Raw genomic sequence first — 16669 nt, forward strand, 5'->3', positions numbered from 1 at the left:
CAGTGTGATCTCTGTGTGTTTTCATTTCACTGACTTAGGGCTTGAAGAAAGTGTGACGTAGCAAATTGTGTCACTCTGGTGAAAAAGAGAAAATAACAGCAAAAATTAATTGTTATCTTTTCATATTTGAATGATGTTTTTGTACGAGGTTGCAACTGTGCACAGAAATCTAAACACACAATCAACATGTCTGTATATTAACAGTGTTTCTGTGTTACATACACACACACACACACACACACACACACACACACACACTGATGGAATTTAACATTATCATTTATATATTGTATATAAACTCTGATTTTATGAGTTGTGTGACAGTGTGACCTCAAAACTGTGTTTTTTAAATTATTATTGTTATTATTATTGAACAAAATAAGGATCATCCTCTGTTGCAGAATTTCAATTAAAAACTTTAATGGGAATTCAGTGTTTCCTCCCTGACATAAAGACAAAACCGTTTTTGTTTTGCTTTGATATTTTTTTAAATTTATTTTATGTGTAAATTTGATATTTTATTTAAAGTCTTTGCCCCCGACAAAAGTCAAAATCAAGTCAAACACAGAAAGAATCACGGTTTTCATTTTACACATAAGGAAATGGAGGAAATGCATAAGTTAACATACCTCCAAATTTAAAGTACTTGCATTGTTGATGAGCCTCAACAGTATGACTTAAAAAAAAAAAAAAAAAGACACAATACACCACTCGCATGATACTTGAAACTGGCATCTGAGATGTCATTTACATATATTAGCATATAAAGTAATTGGCACAGATGCCAAGGAAGCAGCCGCAAACAGATTAATTGTCATCGAGCAGTCGTGGTGACATAGTTAAAAATGAGCTCCTTTTAAGGCACCAATTATCAGAGAATTTCCAAAGTAACCTTTTTTCATCAGCGATTCCCTTCCCCACTGTTGTTGCCTCACACACACGCACGCACACACACTCACACACACACACACATGCACACACACACACACACACACAAATAGTAGAAGACAGACAAGTAATATGCATAGTATCAGCATCCTAAATGTATAAATATTGTAAATAGCTGTCTGTCGTCTTTCAAGTTGTGCCTTTGAAATCAGGCCGCGCTGCATCCCGCTCTGAAAACGAGCACATGTGCCTTTGTTTAGCTCGAGACGAGAACAAACGGCAAATTCTCACACACACTCATTGTGAGAATGCGTAATGAATTTTCACAGATAGAAATAAGAATGCGTCTGCTGGGGCTTCCATATGCTGTTTTCCCCCTCTTTTATGAACACATTTTAATGCTCTCTGAGCCTGGGTTTAGGCACAGGTATTGTTATGCTGTGTGTGTGTGTGTGTGTGTGTGTATGTGTGTAAATGTTAAAGCCCTTCTGCCTCTGAACCTGTGCATGTTCATATTTGAGAAAACACGATCTACTTCCTTCTCTATCGTTTTATCTCTTCTCTGATTTCAAAATAAGACATCAGTTGACATTTACCGTATTAAAACACACGCGCACACCTCCTAATGGAGCAGCTTCAGTCTGACCCTCCTGACCTTTCAGTGTGTGTGTGTCAGTGTACCCATCAGTCCTGAACCAGGACCCTGACTTCATAATCGGACAGTGGCTCAGATCGAGAGGTTGTTCTTTGGAAATTCAGAGCTAACGAACGAGCTAGCTTAAGCCGCCTGCACTTTGGAGAGCTTTAATCGCTCGTTCCCAGCAGCCACCGTGCAGCCATCTTAACTAATGTTGAGACGGCAGAGAGAGAGAGAGAGAGAGAGAGAGAGAAGAGAGAGAGAGAGGCTGCGGTGATCCCTCATGGAAACATCAAGAGTCAGGGAGGAGGGAGACTTCTCAAATCACAACATCCCAAACGTGTTGTTGTTGTTGGAATTAGGGTTCAGCTGCAGAAAATAAGGCCTGGTGTACCTGACATGCCAGAGTGTTTTGTTCATTTCTTTTTTTAAACAAGCTGATAAACGCCAAAATGAATGGAATGAGAATACAGTAGGTTTTAGAATCAGTGATTTAAAATGCTAAACAAAAGTCTCAGTACGTATTGTTCCTCCACAGCTGTGAGTTTATTGTGTCTTCTTCCTCCATTATTGTCCGGAAACAGTCACACTGTTGTACTGGGTGACACACACACACTGAACATTATTTTGTCCAACACACACTGTCCTGCTGCACCAAATACTCCAAACGTGGATTAATCCACAACTGAATATAATCCCCAACAAATGCACTATTTCCTGATACATGTTTGTAAGTTGTGCGTTACTTTTATAGATTTAAACCTTTTTCACTAACGAGCCCTGAACACAAAGTAAAAGATGACTCTTTGTCACAAGCTTCATGTTTATATTACATTTAGCATTTAGTTTTCTGTTATTTCATCATCAATAATCATGAAAAATAATTGTTTACATCTATAATGTAGTTCTTGTATTCTGGTAAAAAAAAAAAAAAAAAACTTCAGGTAGTTTTTCTATTTATTCATTTATGTATGTGAATAAACCTCAAATTTATATAGTAAGAAAAAGATGGACTGCACCTTTAATGCCAGTTTGAGAAAACAATTTTATTTTAATTTCCTGGGCATCAAAGTGATCACACTTTTAAACACACTTTCAGTTTTAGCCTCCCTATCAGCTGTGGTGGAATTATAATAATAAAGGCCTTGACACACACAGTAGAATCTGGACATGGCAGAAAATGGAGGAGACTATGAAAGAGGGAAAAATTGTTCCACAAAAAAAAGGGGCCAAATCAGGAAACAAAAGTTTGTTTGGATTTTCAGCAGGACATGTGGAAGTCTGTGTGTGTGTGTGTGTGTGTGTGTGTGTGTGTGTGTGTGTGTGTGTGTGTGTGTATGTATGTGAGTGAGTGTGGGTGTGTGTGTGTGTCTGTGTGTGTGTGTGCACGCGTGTGTCTGTGTGTGTGTGTGTGTGTGTGTGTGTGTGTGTTGTATTCTGTACTGCTGTTGCAGAGGCTGAAATGTTCATACTTACAGTATGTTTTTGTGCATTTATGCTTCAGTACCGTTGCATTTCTACATATGTGTGCATATGTATATGTACATTCTGTGTGTGTGTGTGTGTGTGTGTGCGAGTGTGTGTGTGTGTGTGTGTATGTGTGCGTGTGTTTGTGTGCGTGTGTGTGCTCCCATGTGTGTTTATATTTCTTAATGACTTTCTAATTCAGGGCCAGCAGGAACCTGCCTTTATCTCTATTAGTTTAGTAGCCTGGCAAACAAAGAGAGTCTGTGGCCGTGGCACCGAGCCAGAGGAAGACTCAGCCGTAAAAGCACTTGTCCATCTGCGTCTCCTCCTCCTCCTCCTCCTCCTTCTTCTCCCCCACTCTTATTCCTCCTCTCGGGGTGTGAAACGCTCTCCTCCTCTCTGTCGCTACAAGAAAAAAAAGTCTTGATTCCAGGCTCAGGAGTCCGCTTACTCAATCTAGAGGTATTGATTGTTCCACTGGCTGATCAAGTGCAAATATATATATATGTATATATATATGTGTAGTGTGGATTGGGGGAAGGAGTGTGTGTGTTTGTGAAATCACTACATTAGTTTTGCTTTGCTGAAAGTCTGGCAACTCTATTCCATGTATTAAAAAAAGATATTAAGGCATGACATTCCCATGAGATGTGTGGTGATTTTTCAAGATCTACAAGAAGGAATAAAATACTAGAATAGTATTAATAGCAAAAGTCAAAAATGCGAGGAAAATGAGGGGAGATGGGACCCGCTACACATGGGACAGAATTACAGATAACTTCCTAATGCAAAAACATGTTTATTTTAAATTTTTTTAAATTTATTGATTTATTTTTTTTATGCAAGATGAAATCAAGAAATCACTCAGAGTTAAAGGCCAAATGACTTCTGTTGAATTCAGTGATAAGACTCATTCAGAATAATCATTAGCTCTGTATTTTTTTCTTCTTCTGTGTTTTAATTCACGTGTTGATCCATAAGAAGATATATTTGTGGTTTTAAGAACCAAAAATCATCTCAATGTCGTTTTACACCTCCTCTCTCTGGCTGGAGTTTTAGTAACAAAAGGTCGGTGAGCCAATCAGAAGAGAGAAGGCTTTGAGCCTCTCTTGGCTGATTTTTCTGAGTGATCCAGTAAAAATATAGCAGATATCAGGTAAACACTCAGAGAGACCAAATCCTGCAAGGCCAGAGCTTGGGGTGTGGCTGAGGGCAATGACTGTTTTGTTGTGACATCACAAAGTTCCAGAAGTCCTGACGGCTGGTTTTAAGGCTCAGTGTCTGAATACAGGCTGTGTGCATTTCTCTGTGGACTGAGGCTTTGATACTTTCACTGTATTAATATAGAAGCTAGAGCTGATCTATAATCACACTACACATGGACATCTACATTTAGACTATATGGACCTTTAAATGTTTCTTAATAAACACAAAAGGTGCATGAAAATGAAGAAAAATGTGGAAAGAACATTAGAGATTTTGGGCCCTGAAACAAAAATATTTAGGTTCCTCTGGGCCCCTGAATCAGCCAGTCTAATCACAGTGTAGATGCACATTTTTAAAAACAAAACTTTTTACATGAGCATAAAAATCATTCTTGACCTTTGACAGATCACCAGACAGTTTTGATCTATCTATGATGATCGACAAAGAGGCGCTGTGTTGTTTCTATTGGTTCCAGTAAATACTGTTAATCATTGTCAGTCTGAACTGTATTACATTCAGTTCCCTCTGAGCTGCTGCAGTGACTCAGGAACACCAAACAGCAGCTTGAGAACATACAGTAACTTTTCCACATTTTGTCACATTACAACCACAAATGTAAATGTATTTTATTGGGATTTTATGTGACAGGCAAACACAAAGTGGCACATAATTGTGAAGTGGAAGGAAAATGATACATGGTTTTCAATTTTTTTTACAAATAAAAAACAGAAAAGTTTGGCGTGCAAAAGTATTCAGCCCCCTTTACTCTGATACCCCTAAAATAAAATCCTGTGCAATCAATTGCCTTCAGAAGTCACCTAATTAGTAAATCGAGTCGACCTGTGTGTAATCTAACCTCAGTATAAATACAGCTGTTCTGTGAAGGCCTCAGAGGTTTGTTAGAGAACATTAGTGAACAAACAGCATCATGAAGCCCAAGGAACACGCCACACAGGTCAGGGATAAAGTTGTGGAGAAGTTTAAAGCAGGGTTAGGTTATAAAGAAATATCCCAAGCTTTGAACATCTCACAGAGCAATGTTCAATCCATCATCCCAAAACTGAAAGAGTATGGAGCAACTGCAAACCTACCCAGACATGGCCGTCCACCTAAAGTGACAGGCCGGGCAAGGAGAGCATTGATTAGAGAAGCATCCAAGAGGCCCACGGTAACTCTGGAGGAGCTGCAGAGATCCACAGCTCAGGTGGGAGAATCTGTCCACAGGACAACTAATTAGTCGTGCACTCCACAAATCAGGCCTTTATGGAAGAGTGGCAAGAAGAAAGCCATTGTTGAAACAAAGCCATAAGAAGTCCCGTTTGCAGTTTGCCACAAGCCATGTGGGGGACACAGCAAACATGTGGAGGAAGGTGCTCTGGTCAGATGAGACCAAAATTTAAGTTTTTGGCCTAAATGCAAAACGCTATGTGTGGCGGAAAACTAACACTGCACATCACCCTGAACACACCATCCCCACCGTGAAACATGGTGGTGGCAGCATCATGCTGTGGGGATGCTTTTCTTCAGCAGGGACAGGGAAGCTGGTCAGAGTTGATGGGAAGATGGATGGAGCCGAATACAGGGCAATCTTGGAAGAAAACCTGTTAGAGTCTGCAAAAGACTTGAGACTGGGGCAGAGGTTCACCTTCCAGCAGGAAACGACCCTAAACATACAGCCAGAGCTACAGTGGAATGGTTTACATCAAAGCATATTCATGTGTTAGAATGGCCCAGTCAAAGTCCAGACCTAAATCCAATTGAGAATCTCTGGCAAGACTTGAAAATTACTGTTCACAGACGCTCTCCATCCAATCTGACTGAGTTTGAGCTATTTTGCAAAGAAGAATGGGCAAAAATTTCAGTCTCTAGATGTGCAAAGTAGAGACATACCCCAAAAGACTTGCAGCTGTAATTGCAGCAAAAGGTGGTGCTACAAAGTAATGACTCAGGGGGGCTGAACACTTTTGCACGCCACACTTTTCAGTTTTTTAAAACTTTTTTAAAAACTTTTTTGGTGTTTTGAAAACCATGTATCATTTTCCTTCCACTTCACAATTATGCGCCACTTTGTGTTGGTCTATCACATAAAATCCCAAAGAAATACATTAACGTTTGTGGTTGTAACGTGACAAAATGTGGAAAAGTTCAAGGGTTAATGAATACTTTTGCAAGCCACTGTACATGAGCTTATATAAGAGTCACTCCCTCTCGGTTTCTCTTCTCGCTCTCACCTGTCGTGGTGACACAGGTGTTTTCTCACGAGGCCCAAACACGCCAGAACTTGACTGAAACAGAGGCGAGCTCATGTGACTGAGTTCATGAATCCTTCATGACTCATCACTTTGATAAAGTTAATATTTAAACAAATTTATTTAATAAAACAGAAAAACCTTTCCTCTAAAGCAGAGAGGAAGTCTCTTATTTACGTTGATGTGTTTAAAACATAAGTACACATTAGTTAAAGGGGGATTCTACTTGCTTTTCATTAATGCATTTGTCTGGCTGTGTTACAGTGGATCCATATTTGGCCCAGTCTGTTTGCTGGGGCATCACGCAGTGTAACAGTGTGGCTCACTGATGTGTTTTTAATAGTTCTGGACGACAGTGGAGCTCAGTGGCTCAGAGGAAGGGGATATGTCAGGGGCTTCAGCAGCCACTTGCCACACATTGACTGTGTGGTTGTTTTTGTGCTGAAGCGCCGCCATGTGCCTGTGGAGGCTGACGTTTAACACCGCGCTCTGTGATGGACAGATGGGGAATACATGCTCTCACATCTACATTTACATCTTACGGTTCTACTAACACTGGGCTGCAGGCCGCCTCCCCAGCTTTAGAGTTAGTGCTGTGAACAAACATAACACTGATGTTTGTGGAAGGAGTTGAGAAGGAGTTAACCGTTCAATGTGAGGGGTAAGACCGTGAGAGCCAGTTAGTTGGGCTTAGGCATGTGAGGTCTGGGTTAAAGTGAGCTGTGTCATCAGAACAAAAAATCATTCCAAAAAGGTTCATCTTGTCTCCAGTGACTTATTTAAGCTTTTTTTCTTATCGATAGACAAGTGCTTAAAGGTGTTTTTTTTGTTGTTTTTTTTTTTTACCTTGACATGTTTCGACTGCTGTCTTCCTGCTCAGGCTGAACAGCAGGGGGGCGTGGTCGTCCCGTCAAACCTGACAGGACGACCACACCTGTATAAACAACAGCTGATAAGACACGTCACAGCAACATTACGCGACTCTTCTGAGGAAGACTGCAGGAAGACAGCAGTCAAAACATGTCAAGGTAAAACAAAAACACTTAACGCACTTGTCTATCGATGAGAAAAAAAAGCATAAAAAACAAAAATCAGTTTTATGTTCAGAAAAAAAAAAAAGATTTATGTTTTGGTTAAAAGATGATTTAAAAGACAACGAGTGGATCCTTTCATCCTTTTAGAAATATTAAATATAGCTCTAACATCACAATGTGCTGTTGTTTGTGCTGATTTTACATTTTCAAAGCAGCAAATTCTTCATGAAAATGCATTTCAATCAGATTTCTTCTCAATGGATTAAGTCAGAATGCATTTTCCTTTCTGATAAATGTAGCAGGTGGTTAAAAAGCTGCTGCAAGCAGTTAAAAAGGGTGTAGCTGACTATAGCCTATAAACAGCTGAGTGTAAAGACGGATGAAAGTATTTTCAAAAGAGCATCTTTAATTAGAAGCACAAATGTAGCTACATTAAAAATCATCATTACAGTTAAATATGTAATGAGCGGATCATCAGCTACAAATGAGAGAGTCATGAAGTCCACAAGCTGGGAACTCAACATTGACATATGATCACCATATAAAGGTGTTATAGCCGAGCTCAACCTCCAGGGGCTGAAAAACCTGCAGTTCCTCTAAGGACCACTAGAGTCTGGCTCCAACAGTGAGTCAGTCTCCATAGACTCCCATGTTAAAATGTCCAACTTTACAGCAGAAATAAACATGTTTACAGCCTGGTACAAAAACTGTTTTGGTCTCTAGAGCTTATAGTTCTGTAGAATTGAAGGCGTAACCTGTTTGAGTGGCAGGTGGGTGAGCATATTCCACGCAACTCCTCTTTGTCCATTTTTGGATTACCTTGAAGTTAGGGGCGGAGTCAGAAACTGCCAAGATGGCAATGGTGGAGCAGCTCACACTGAGCTTCAAAAACCTGTGGGTGACGTCACAGAGGCTACGTCCATCTTTATTTACATGGTCTATGGTTATGGGCAAGATGTTAGCAAGCAGCTGAACATTTGCAGACGCAAAGGAATATAAGCATTAATCTTGAGTTGTGTTTGAAACAACAACAATGAGAACAGAGCAGTAACGTTGGCACCCAGGTGCTAACAAAGCTCCATAGAGCTGAGGAGAACTGGGTGATAATGATCAGTGTGTTTATCACTACAGTATCATTGACACGTTTCACATTACACAAGTATAAAAATATTAATTAGTGCAGATTGAACTGTGATATTTCTTCTTTCAAAAGTTACATGCAAACAGTTACATACATGGTGTGTGTGTGTGTGTGTGTGTGTGTGTGTGTGTGTGTGTGTGTTGGGCATTGAGCCTTCTCTCTCTCTCTCGCTGGCTGACCAGTTTTGGCCCCCCACTACCACCAACATACACACACACACACACACACACACACACACCTCTTCTACCAGCAGAAAGTTGCTTTGCTGTTCTCAACATGCCCACATCTCACCCATCCAGCCCCGCTCATCCTCCTCCTCCTCCACCACCTCACCTACCCCCGGTGTTGGCAAAGGCATCTGTGTGTGTGTGTGTGTGTGTGTGTGTGTGTGTGTCTGTGTGTGTGTGTGTGTCAGGCGGGCTGCTGCGTGGTGAGCATGCCCTCTGTCATTCATGCAGAGCAGCCCTGTCCAACTGTCACTTCCTGACAGGCCGATAATCAATCTCTTTATTAACTGCTCTGCTGCAGACCACCGCCACTGAGGGGAGGAGGGAGGGAGAGAGAGAGGAGAGAGAGGGAGGAGGCGGAGGAGGGAGAGGTGAAGAGAAAGGAGGGAGGAAGGGGAAGAGAGAAGAGCAGGACTCGTGCTGCACTTGGAAGGTTTTTGTTAAGGATCAGTTCTGGATCAAATTTTAAGACAGCTGGAGTGGTTTAAAAAAGCTTTTATTTTGGAAGGTTACATCACATTTAATGACACAAGAAAAAATCTTTGGAAGAAATTGTAGTGATGTCATGTAGTCATGCAGTTATAATTAATGATGGACAGTTAATAGAGAGAGAGTGGTTCCTAACATGAAATATGATCATCTCATAAAGTTGGTAAATATGTTTTCTAACAGTTTCCTGTTTACACATCCAGAAACATCATCTTCCATGTGCAGCTGTATTCATGTCGACCTGATCAGTGTGAGTCCCGTCGTCTCTCTCTCTCTGTTCGCTCTGCTTTTGGTCTCTAGATTGAAATATCTGAAGTTTTAGCTGCTTTATGTTCCACCGTCTTCTTCCAGCTGGTCGCTAACTTTGCTAGTTGAACAGTTAGCACAAAGCTAGCCTGTTGTTTCATTTCAAGAGCATGACGCTTTACAGGCAGCCCCAGTGGTATGAAACGGTATATACTTCCTGTCTTCTAAGTGGGCGTGGTCATGATTGCTTGTTCATGTCAAAACATAACAGCACAATATAACAACACTACAACACTAGATACGGTTTAAATTTGCGCCTGATTTTACCGCTCGTTTTAATCTGCTAGTTTATATCAGATCAATCCAGTACAAGATCATATCAGTCTAACAATACTCTGTTTTCCCACAAGAAACAGTTAAAAGGTAATGATAATAATAGTAATAGTATTATTAAGCAAAGAAATACAAGTTTTATTTCAGTTTAAACTTTTAATTTATGGTATATATATATAAGTCCCTCTAAACTTCTGTGGTTGTGAAGCGACGTCGGCAGCTTTACTGCAGCAGTGAAACAAGACCAGAACCGACAGAGAGAAGAGAGATCTTAGTTGACAGATCTCATGAGAGTGTGTTGCTGAGACAGAAACAGGTCTCCAATGAAGTTGATATTCTCCTGATCTGTCGGTCTAAAAATGTAATTTTGGTGGCAGAGGATATGTGGCTTGTTAAACAATGGATCCAATATTTATTTTGGTAACTAAAGGGGCGAAATAATCGGTCATAATCTGTGATCACATTCACGTTCCCCATTGGAATGAACAAGCTCAGACCTGCCACTGGTCTCCTAAAGGGGGGGTGGAGAAACCCATGTGACACATTTAAGGGACATAATTGAAGGTGAACCTTCTCCTTTCTGTCTGACATTAGCTGTGTTCCAATTCAAGGTGTGGCCCTTCATCGCCGCTGTAGACCGCGAAGGCTGGATTGAGGCAGTCTGGCCTACAGAGGACTTTGTGTCGCAAAGCGTGGCTACTGTAGCCTAGCAACCTTGATAACGCATAACTTTTTTAACAAAAACTTGAAGTTTTAAGGCCTGTGGTTTTAACAGTTGCACTGTTAGCTGTTGAACTGAGCTGAAACCCAACACTTACATTTAACTGTGTAATGCTCTGTTGTTTGCTGCCATATTATTTTCATCATGGGCGGCAGAGAATCTTGGGATAGGTTGGACCATGAAGGATCCACCTGCTGGGTCCGTAGTTGCTCAGGAAAAGCAGGACGCATTTGAAGAAGCCTTTAAAATGGGACAGTACAGTCACTTTGATGAAATCTTACTTTAAATGACAAAGCTACTGTTAGCTTGTTTCTGCTGGGCAGAGAAAGATGTTCCACTGAGATCATTTGCAGTCCTGGTAGCTGTTGTTAGGAGCAATTAACATTTTACACAACATTCAAAGGAATATGCCACTTTCAGAGCTATGATGTTTTGACGTCTTATAACAACCTGTATATCTACATCAACTTCATCCATAATTATAACGACAGCCATATTGTTTTCAGGTTGTCTGTCCATCCGTCCCATTCTCTTGGACACAATATCTCAGTAACACCTTGATGGAACTTCTTCAAATTCGGCAAAAACATTCACTACGATTCAAGGATGAAGTGAATACATTGTGGTGGTCAAAGGTCAAAAGTCAAGGTCACGATTAGCTCACAAAACAATGTTTTGGCCTTGTGAACGCCATATTGCCGTAACGCCTTGAGGGAATTTCTTCAAATTGGGTAAAAATGGTCACCTGGACTCAATGATGGCTAAAGGTCAAAGGTCAGTGTCACCTTTGAGCTTTAGCCATAACTCAACACTTCACACAGCAATTATGGCAAGACTTCACACAAATGGTAACCTGAAACTAGTCTGAGTGGAGGAGGCAGACAACCATGAGGAGGTGATTGTAGTTTCTAACTGCGGCACAGGAAGTTAATGTCCCCATTCCTAATCTTGTCTTCAAAGCTCATTTGTTTTACATGTAAGGGGGGGGGGGTCAGATGTTTGGAACTGAGCCGTGAAATCAAAACAATGAGCTAAAAATACTAAAAAGTTGGGTGATGATGACTCCTTTCACACTACACAGTAATTTGATCCGTTGTTGACAAAGAAAATCTTTATTTGTGCAGCTTTAAAGAAAAATCATACAGCATGTTTGTTGGACTGACGACGGTGACACTTGTTTCCCAGTTGTTAATCCAACATGTGGATCTGTTCAAAGTCTCAGGCTGAGGCTCATCATGTTTCCACGTGTTTAAAGAGACAGAGCAGAGGCTGATGACAGAGGAGGAAGACACGGTGTCTTGAGCTGCTGTCCAGACCTGCTGCTGCTGCTGCTGCTGTTGGTTTTTGGGATGCTGGGCTTCCCTGACAGCATCTCACCCGTCGTCACGGCGATAATTTATGAGGCGGGAAAGTGCATCAGTGATTCTGGCGGCCAGCAGCCAGCCAGGAGTCAGCACACTGCCTTTGTACTGCTCTGTCCTTTTATTCTCCACTCTGTGATTTCTTTCTCCAGTTTGCTCTGAGTGTGCCCCCCCCCCCCCCCCCCCCCCTTTAGTTTTTGGCACAGTTCTGCAGCAACCTTGTGATACTAATGTAGTTTGAAGGTGCATTCTTTTCTTATGTCAGTCAGTAAGTGGGAATATACACACACATACAACCACAAAGCACAAAATGGAAGGGATTCTGGGTAATGTAGGACATAACTAACTGAAAAACTGGGTACCATAAAAGTATATTACAACATTTAATCACAAAAGGAGCTCCTGGAGTGAATGAGCCCCACAGATTGATGAGAGCTGAGGTGCAGGCAGATCACTGGGGAGGTTTTTCTGCCCTGGTAGCAGCTGCACCGAAGGACGTCAGTCAGTCTGTCTGTCCACACACACACACACACACACACACACACACACACACGAGTCCAGGGCAAGACGTCTGAACAACTAACCTGAAATGAAATTTGTGGATATTCATGCTCCCCAGAGGGAGATTTGTGAAGATTTTAGTGACTCCATTACATTTCCTCTAGCTCCACTATCAGGTGAAAATTTCCACAATAAAACAAAGGAACCAGAGCTGTTGATGCACACACACTCATCAGTGACTTTATCAGGAACACCCGTACACCTGTTTATTCAAGCTATTGTCCAATCAGCCAGTCATGTGGTAGCAGTGCATAAAATCCTGCAGATCCAGGTGAGGAGCTGTAGTTACATCAAACATCTGAATGAGGAAAAATATGATCTCAGTGACTTTGACTGTGACATGATTGTTGATCTTGTCCAGTGGGCAGCAGCTCTGTGTTGATGAGCGAGGTCAGAGGTCAGAGGAGAATGGACAGACTGGTTGGAGCTGACAGAAAGGCTACGGTCACTCAGATAACCACTCTTTACAACTGTGCTGAGCAGAGAAGCTTGTTGTCGAAGTTTGATGAACTCCACCCAGCAGAGGACAGTGTTTGGACACAACCACAGCATTCATGCACCTTTTCTTGTTGATGTAAACACACAGTCCACTGCTGCAAGCCTTACTGTGTCAGCTCAGTACCAAGTTAGCCCATCCAGATCAATGGCTGTGTCCTGAATGTTGCTGTGTCACCAGGTTTCAATGAAAACAGAGACGCAGTAGTTCTTCATTTCACATTGAGTAGGCCATCGTACTCACTCTACCACTGTCCTGAAGATCCTGATGGCTGTAGCTGAGTTTCACCATGTGAGAAGGAGCTTTTGTTTTTTTATTTGTTTATTGGCTATTCAAGTATTATTGATTGATATATTCGGTCTGTGAGCGACCACTGTGTCTGGACACGCTGCCATGGAAAAACCAATGGAAAATGAAGTGGTTTAGATGATCTGATAAACTGGTGAATCATGGTCTGACCACACGTGTGACCCATCAGATGTGTTCCCTGATCCCAGCAGTTAACTTTGTGACTATAATGTTATAACATCTGAAAAACTATGAAAATAAATTGCAATAAACCGTAGAGGTCGAAATAGGAGGCTTCACTTACCTAGTTTGACGTCTGTGGTGTGTTCAATGACGTTCACTGACAGAAGTGTGAAAGAGGATGGATGTCGGTACAGTGTGGTGGAACAATGAAGTTGGTCCCTGTATCTTTGTTCTGGTCACCTCTTTACGTGTCACATACTGTGACTGACAGGTTGGGATCTCTCAGATCTCTCAGCCAAATCTCAGCGATGATACTGTGTCCAACTCAGTGTAATCTGATACCTGTATAACAGGTACAGTTTAAATGCAACATCTTTACCACACTTACACTTTAAAGAAAGCGGTGTCTGGTCATCATTTCATCATTCCAAAACAAAGGGAATCTTGTTTATTTTATACCTGAGAGATGTCTAATATATGAATGGCTCCTCGACACGTTTTTTTTTTTTAAATCATTTTGCTAATCCTGAAGCCTGTTCAAGACATTAATGTTTGTGTTCTTGTGTGTGTACAACAGGAGGAGTTCCTGATGGAGATCCAGACACGGCTTCAGTCAGAGATCGCCCAGTGTTGCCTCACCAATGCCAGACTCTCAGGCCGCACCGTGGAAGCCTCTGAGATGCTGCCTGCTGAGGCCGATGATGCAGCTGACAGCACGACCACAGCCTGAGCTCACACACACACACCAACACTCACACACCCACACACACACACACACACACACACACACAGAGGAGGGAAAATGGCAGACCTTGTACAGATCACTTCAGAAACCACTCAGAGATTCAGTCACACAGACTGCATGTCCCAGTGTCCCCAACCCAAACAGCTGACTAGCAGATATATGCGAATAATAATTCTATTGCAAATAATGATAACCATAAAACTCCAAATCCGGGTAATAAAGGCGGAGTAGAGCTCCCTAATGAAACGCAGGCCTCCCCGCTGCTTCCCACCTAATGTTCCCGCCGAGCCGCTCGCCACTTTCCATAAAGCAATTTTGCACGCCCTCTTCAAACGTGAATCACCTAGAAATGAAGAGACCCCCCGTCCCCTGCCATGTCCCCCCACCCTCCTGAATTCCCCCACCATCACCTCCACTCTCCCCTTCCTACAACACTTATACTAGAGCTGTGTGTGTGTGTGTGTGTGTGTGTGTGGGTGTGTGGGTGTGTGGGTGTGTGGGTGTGTGTGTTTGCTGCAAATCCCTGTTTGCTTGTGTTCCATCATCGCTTAATGTTAAACTGATGCATTTCAGGACACTCCTAAGAGGTGTGTGTGTTTGTAGTTGTGCTTGTTTTACAATACTTTTGGGGACCAACATGCTGGACCTCACAGGTTAGAATAGCTGTTTGAGGCATTCACTTGTGATGGTTAAGGGTAAGGGGCTATAGGGAATACGGTATGTCAATGACAGGACCCCGCAAAGATAGGTGTACCAGGATGTGTGTGTGTGTGTGTGTGTGTGTGTGTGTGTGTGTGTGTGCGCGCATGTGTGTGCGTGTGTATGCACGCATGTGTGTGTGTGTGTGTGTGTGTGGCATCATCAGCTGAGAAGCGCAGGCAGATGTTCATGATTAATACAATGTGAAACAAATAAGCAAAGTGTACAGAGCTTCAGTAAACAGAGGTGTGTGTCTAGAGGTGTGCATAGCTGTATAAACTCACAGGCCTACACACACACACACACACACACACACACACACAGGATGCTTTTCAAAAATGAAAAAGTGTAGCTTTTCCTCACTCTGCTTTTGTTTGATGTGAACCCACTGAATCAAACTGCTGTGTAGAAGACTTCTGATTTCATTTGTATGTCTTGTATGTATTTTATAGAACTGTAAACAGCTTCAGGTTTAAAGATTAACGACACTTTCACAAAAACACATTTTGATTATTAAGTATTTATTTGTTTATTGTACCTAAAATAGAATAGAGAGAAGTCTGCATATCAAGCAGAGGGAGTGAGACATAAAGACCTGCCTCTAATGTTACGTTCAGGAGTTGAAGTAAATAAAGACTATTGTGGATCCAGATGGAGGCTGTGCTCTGTGTGAGAGACTCAATAAGAAAGATCTCAGGTGGTTCACCTGGTGGAGCACATGACATTTTTAGTTCTTGACCTGGCGGCCTGGTTTCGATTCCGGCCTGTGGCCCTTTGCTGGGTGTCATCCTCTCTCTCTCTCTCTCTCTCTCTCTCTCTCTCTCTCTGTCTCACTCTCTCACTATGACTGTAATAAAGGCAAAAGCATTAAAAATGTACTTTAAAATAAAGACAGATTCTCTCTCCTATCTTTCTCTGTGAGTGATCATGTTACAGTAAATCCAGCTGAAATCACAGCTCAGTCTTTGTCTTTCATTTATGTGTTTGGTGATTTTGTCAGGCGACATCACAGTTATAAAATCAGGATTTGACCAGACCTTGTCTTATTATTAGAGAAATTCTCATTTGATAATATTTCTCATCAAAGTACAACTTCACTACCCAGCTGCTGTAGCATTTAGGCAGTATTGTAAGTGCAGCATTGGCAGTAAGTTCCACTGCAGAGAGACGTGTGAGTTACACTGTGTGCACCTGCTTCCTCTGTGGAGCTGCTGAAGGCAGCAGGGCGGCAAACTAAGTTGTGTGCGGGGAGAGCAGGCCTACAGTGATCTGCTGTGAACATCAGTTCTATCACTCTCATGACTAACACGTCCATAAACAGCCTGCACCCCCCCCCCCCCCCCCCCCCTCTACCGACACATCACTGGTGGAGGATCCAGTGATTGACAGATGAGATCAGACGAGTGGATTTAGCAGGGGAGATCTCTGCTTCTCTCCACGGGGTCTGAGATTCACACTCAGTGCACCCATATATACAAGCCCCCCCCACACACACACACACACACACACACACACACACACACTCTCACCCACACCCGCACACATACATACGCATACACACACACACACTATCTTCCCAGATGACTCTCTGCTTTCCCCGAGCCAGAGTGGGAGGTGCGTATGATTTTTCTATGTGTGTGTGTGTGGAAGCAGACTGACAGCAGCATGTGGTCACCAACATGACTCACCCCCCACCCC

The 16669-nt window shown here is 42.2% G+C and overlaps 1 protein-coding gene across 1 annotated transcript in view; it reads left to right on the plus strand.

Annotated features, from left to right (window-relative positions):
- Window positions 1-14257, plus strand: part of LOC111667252 (uncharacterized) — a 46498-nt gene extending 32241 nt beyond the window's left edge. Inside the window, exon 7 of the mRNA XM_023422903.1 lies at window positions 14105-14257. Coding sequence (XP_023278671.1) covers window positions 14105-14257 — 153 coding nt within the window. The remainder of the gene's footprint in view (window positions 1-14104) is intronic.
- The last annotated feature ends 2412 nt before the right edge of the window (window positions 14258-16669 follow it).

The sequence above is a fragment of the Seriola lalandi genome, unplaced genomic scaffold, assembly GCF_002814215.2.
Source record: "Seriola lalandi dorsalis isolate HSWRI2012SDOR001 ecotype SW California unplaced genomic scaffold, Sedor1 jcf7180002054687, whole genome shotgun sequence".
Classification (NCBI taxonomy): domain Eukaryota; kingdom Metazoa; phylum Chordata; class Actinopteri; order Carangiformes; family Carangidae; genus Seriola; species Seriola lalandi.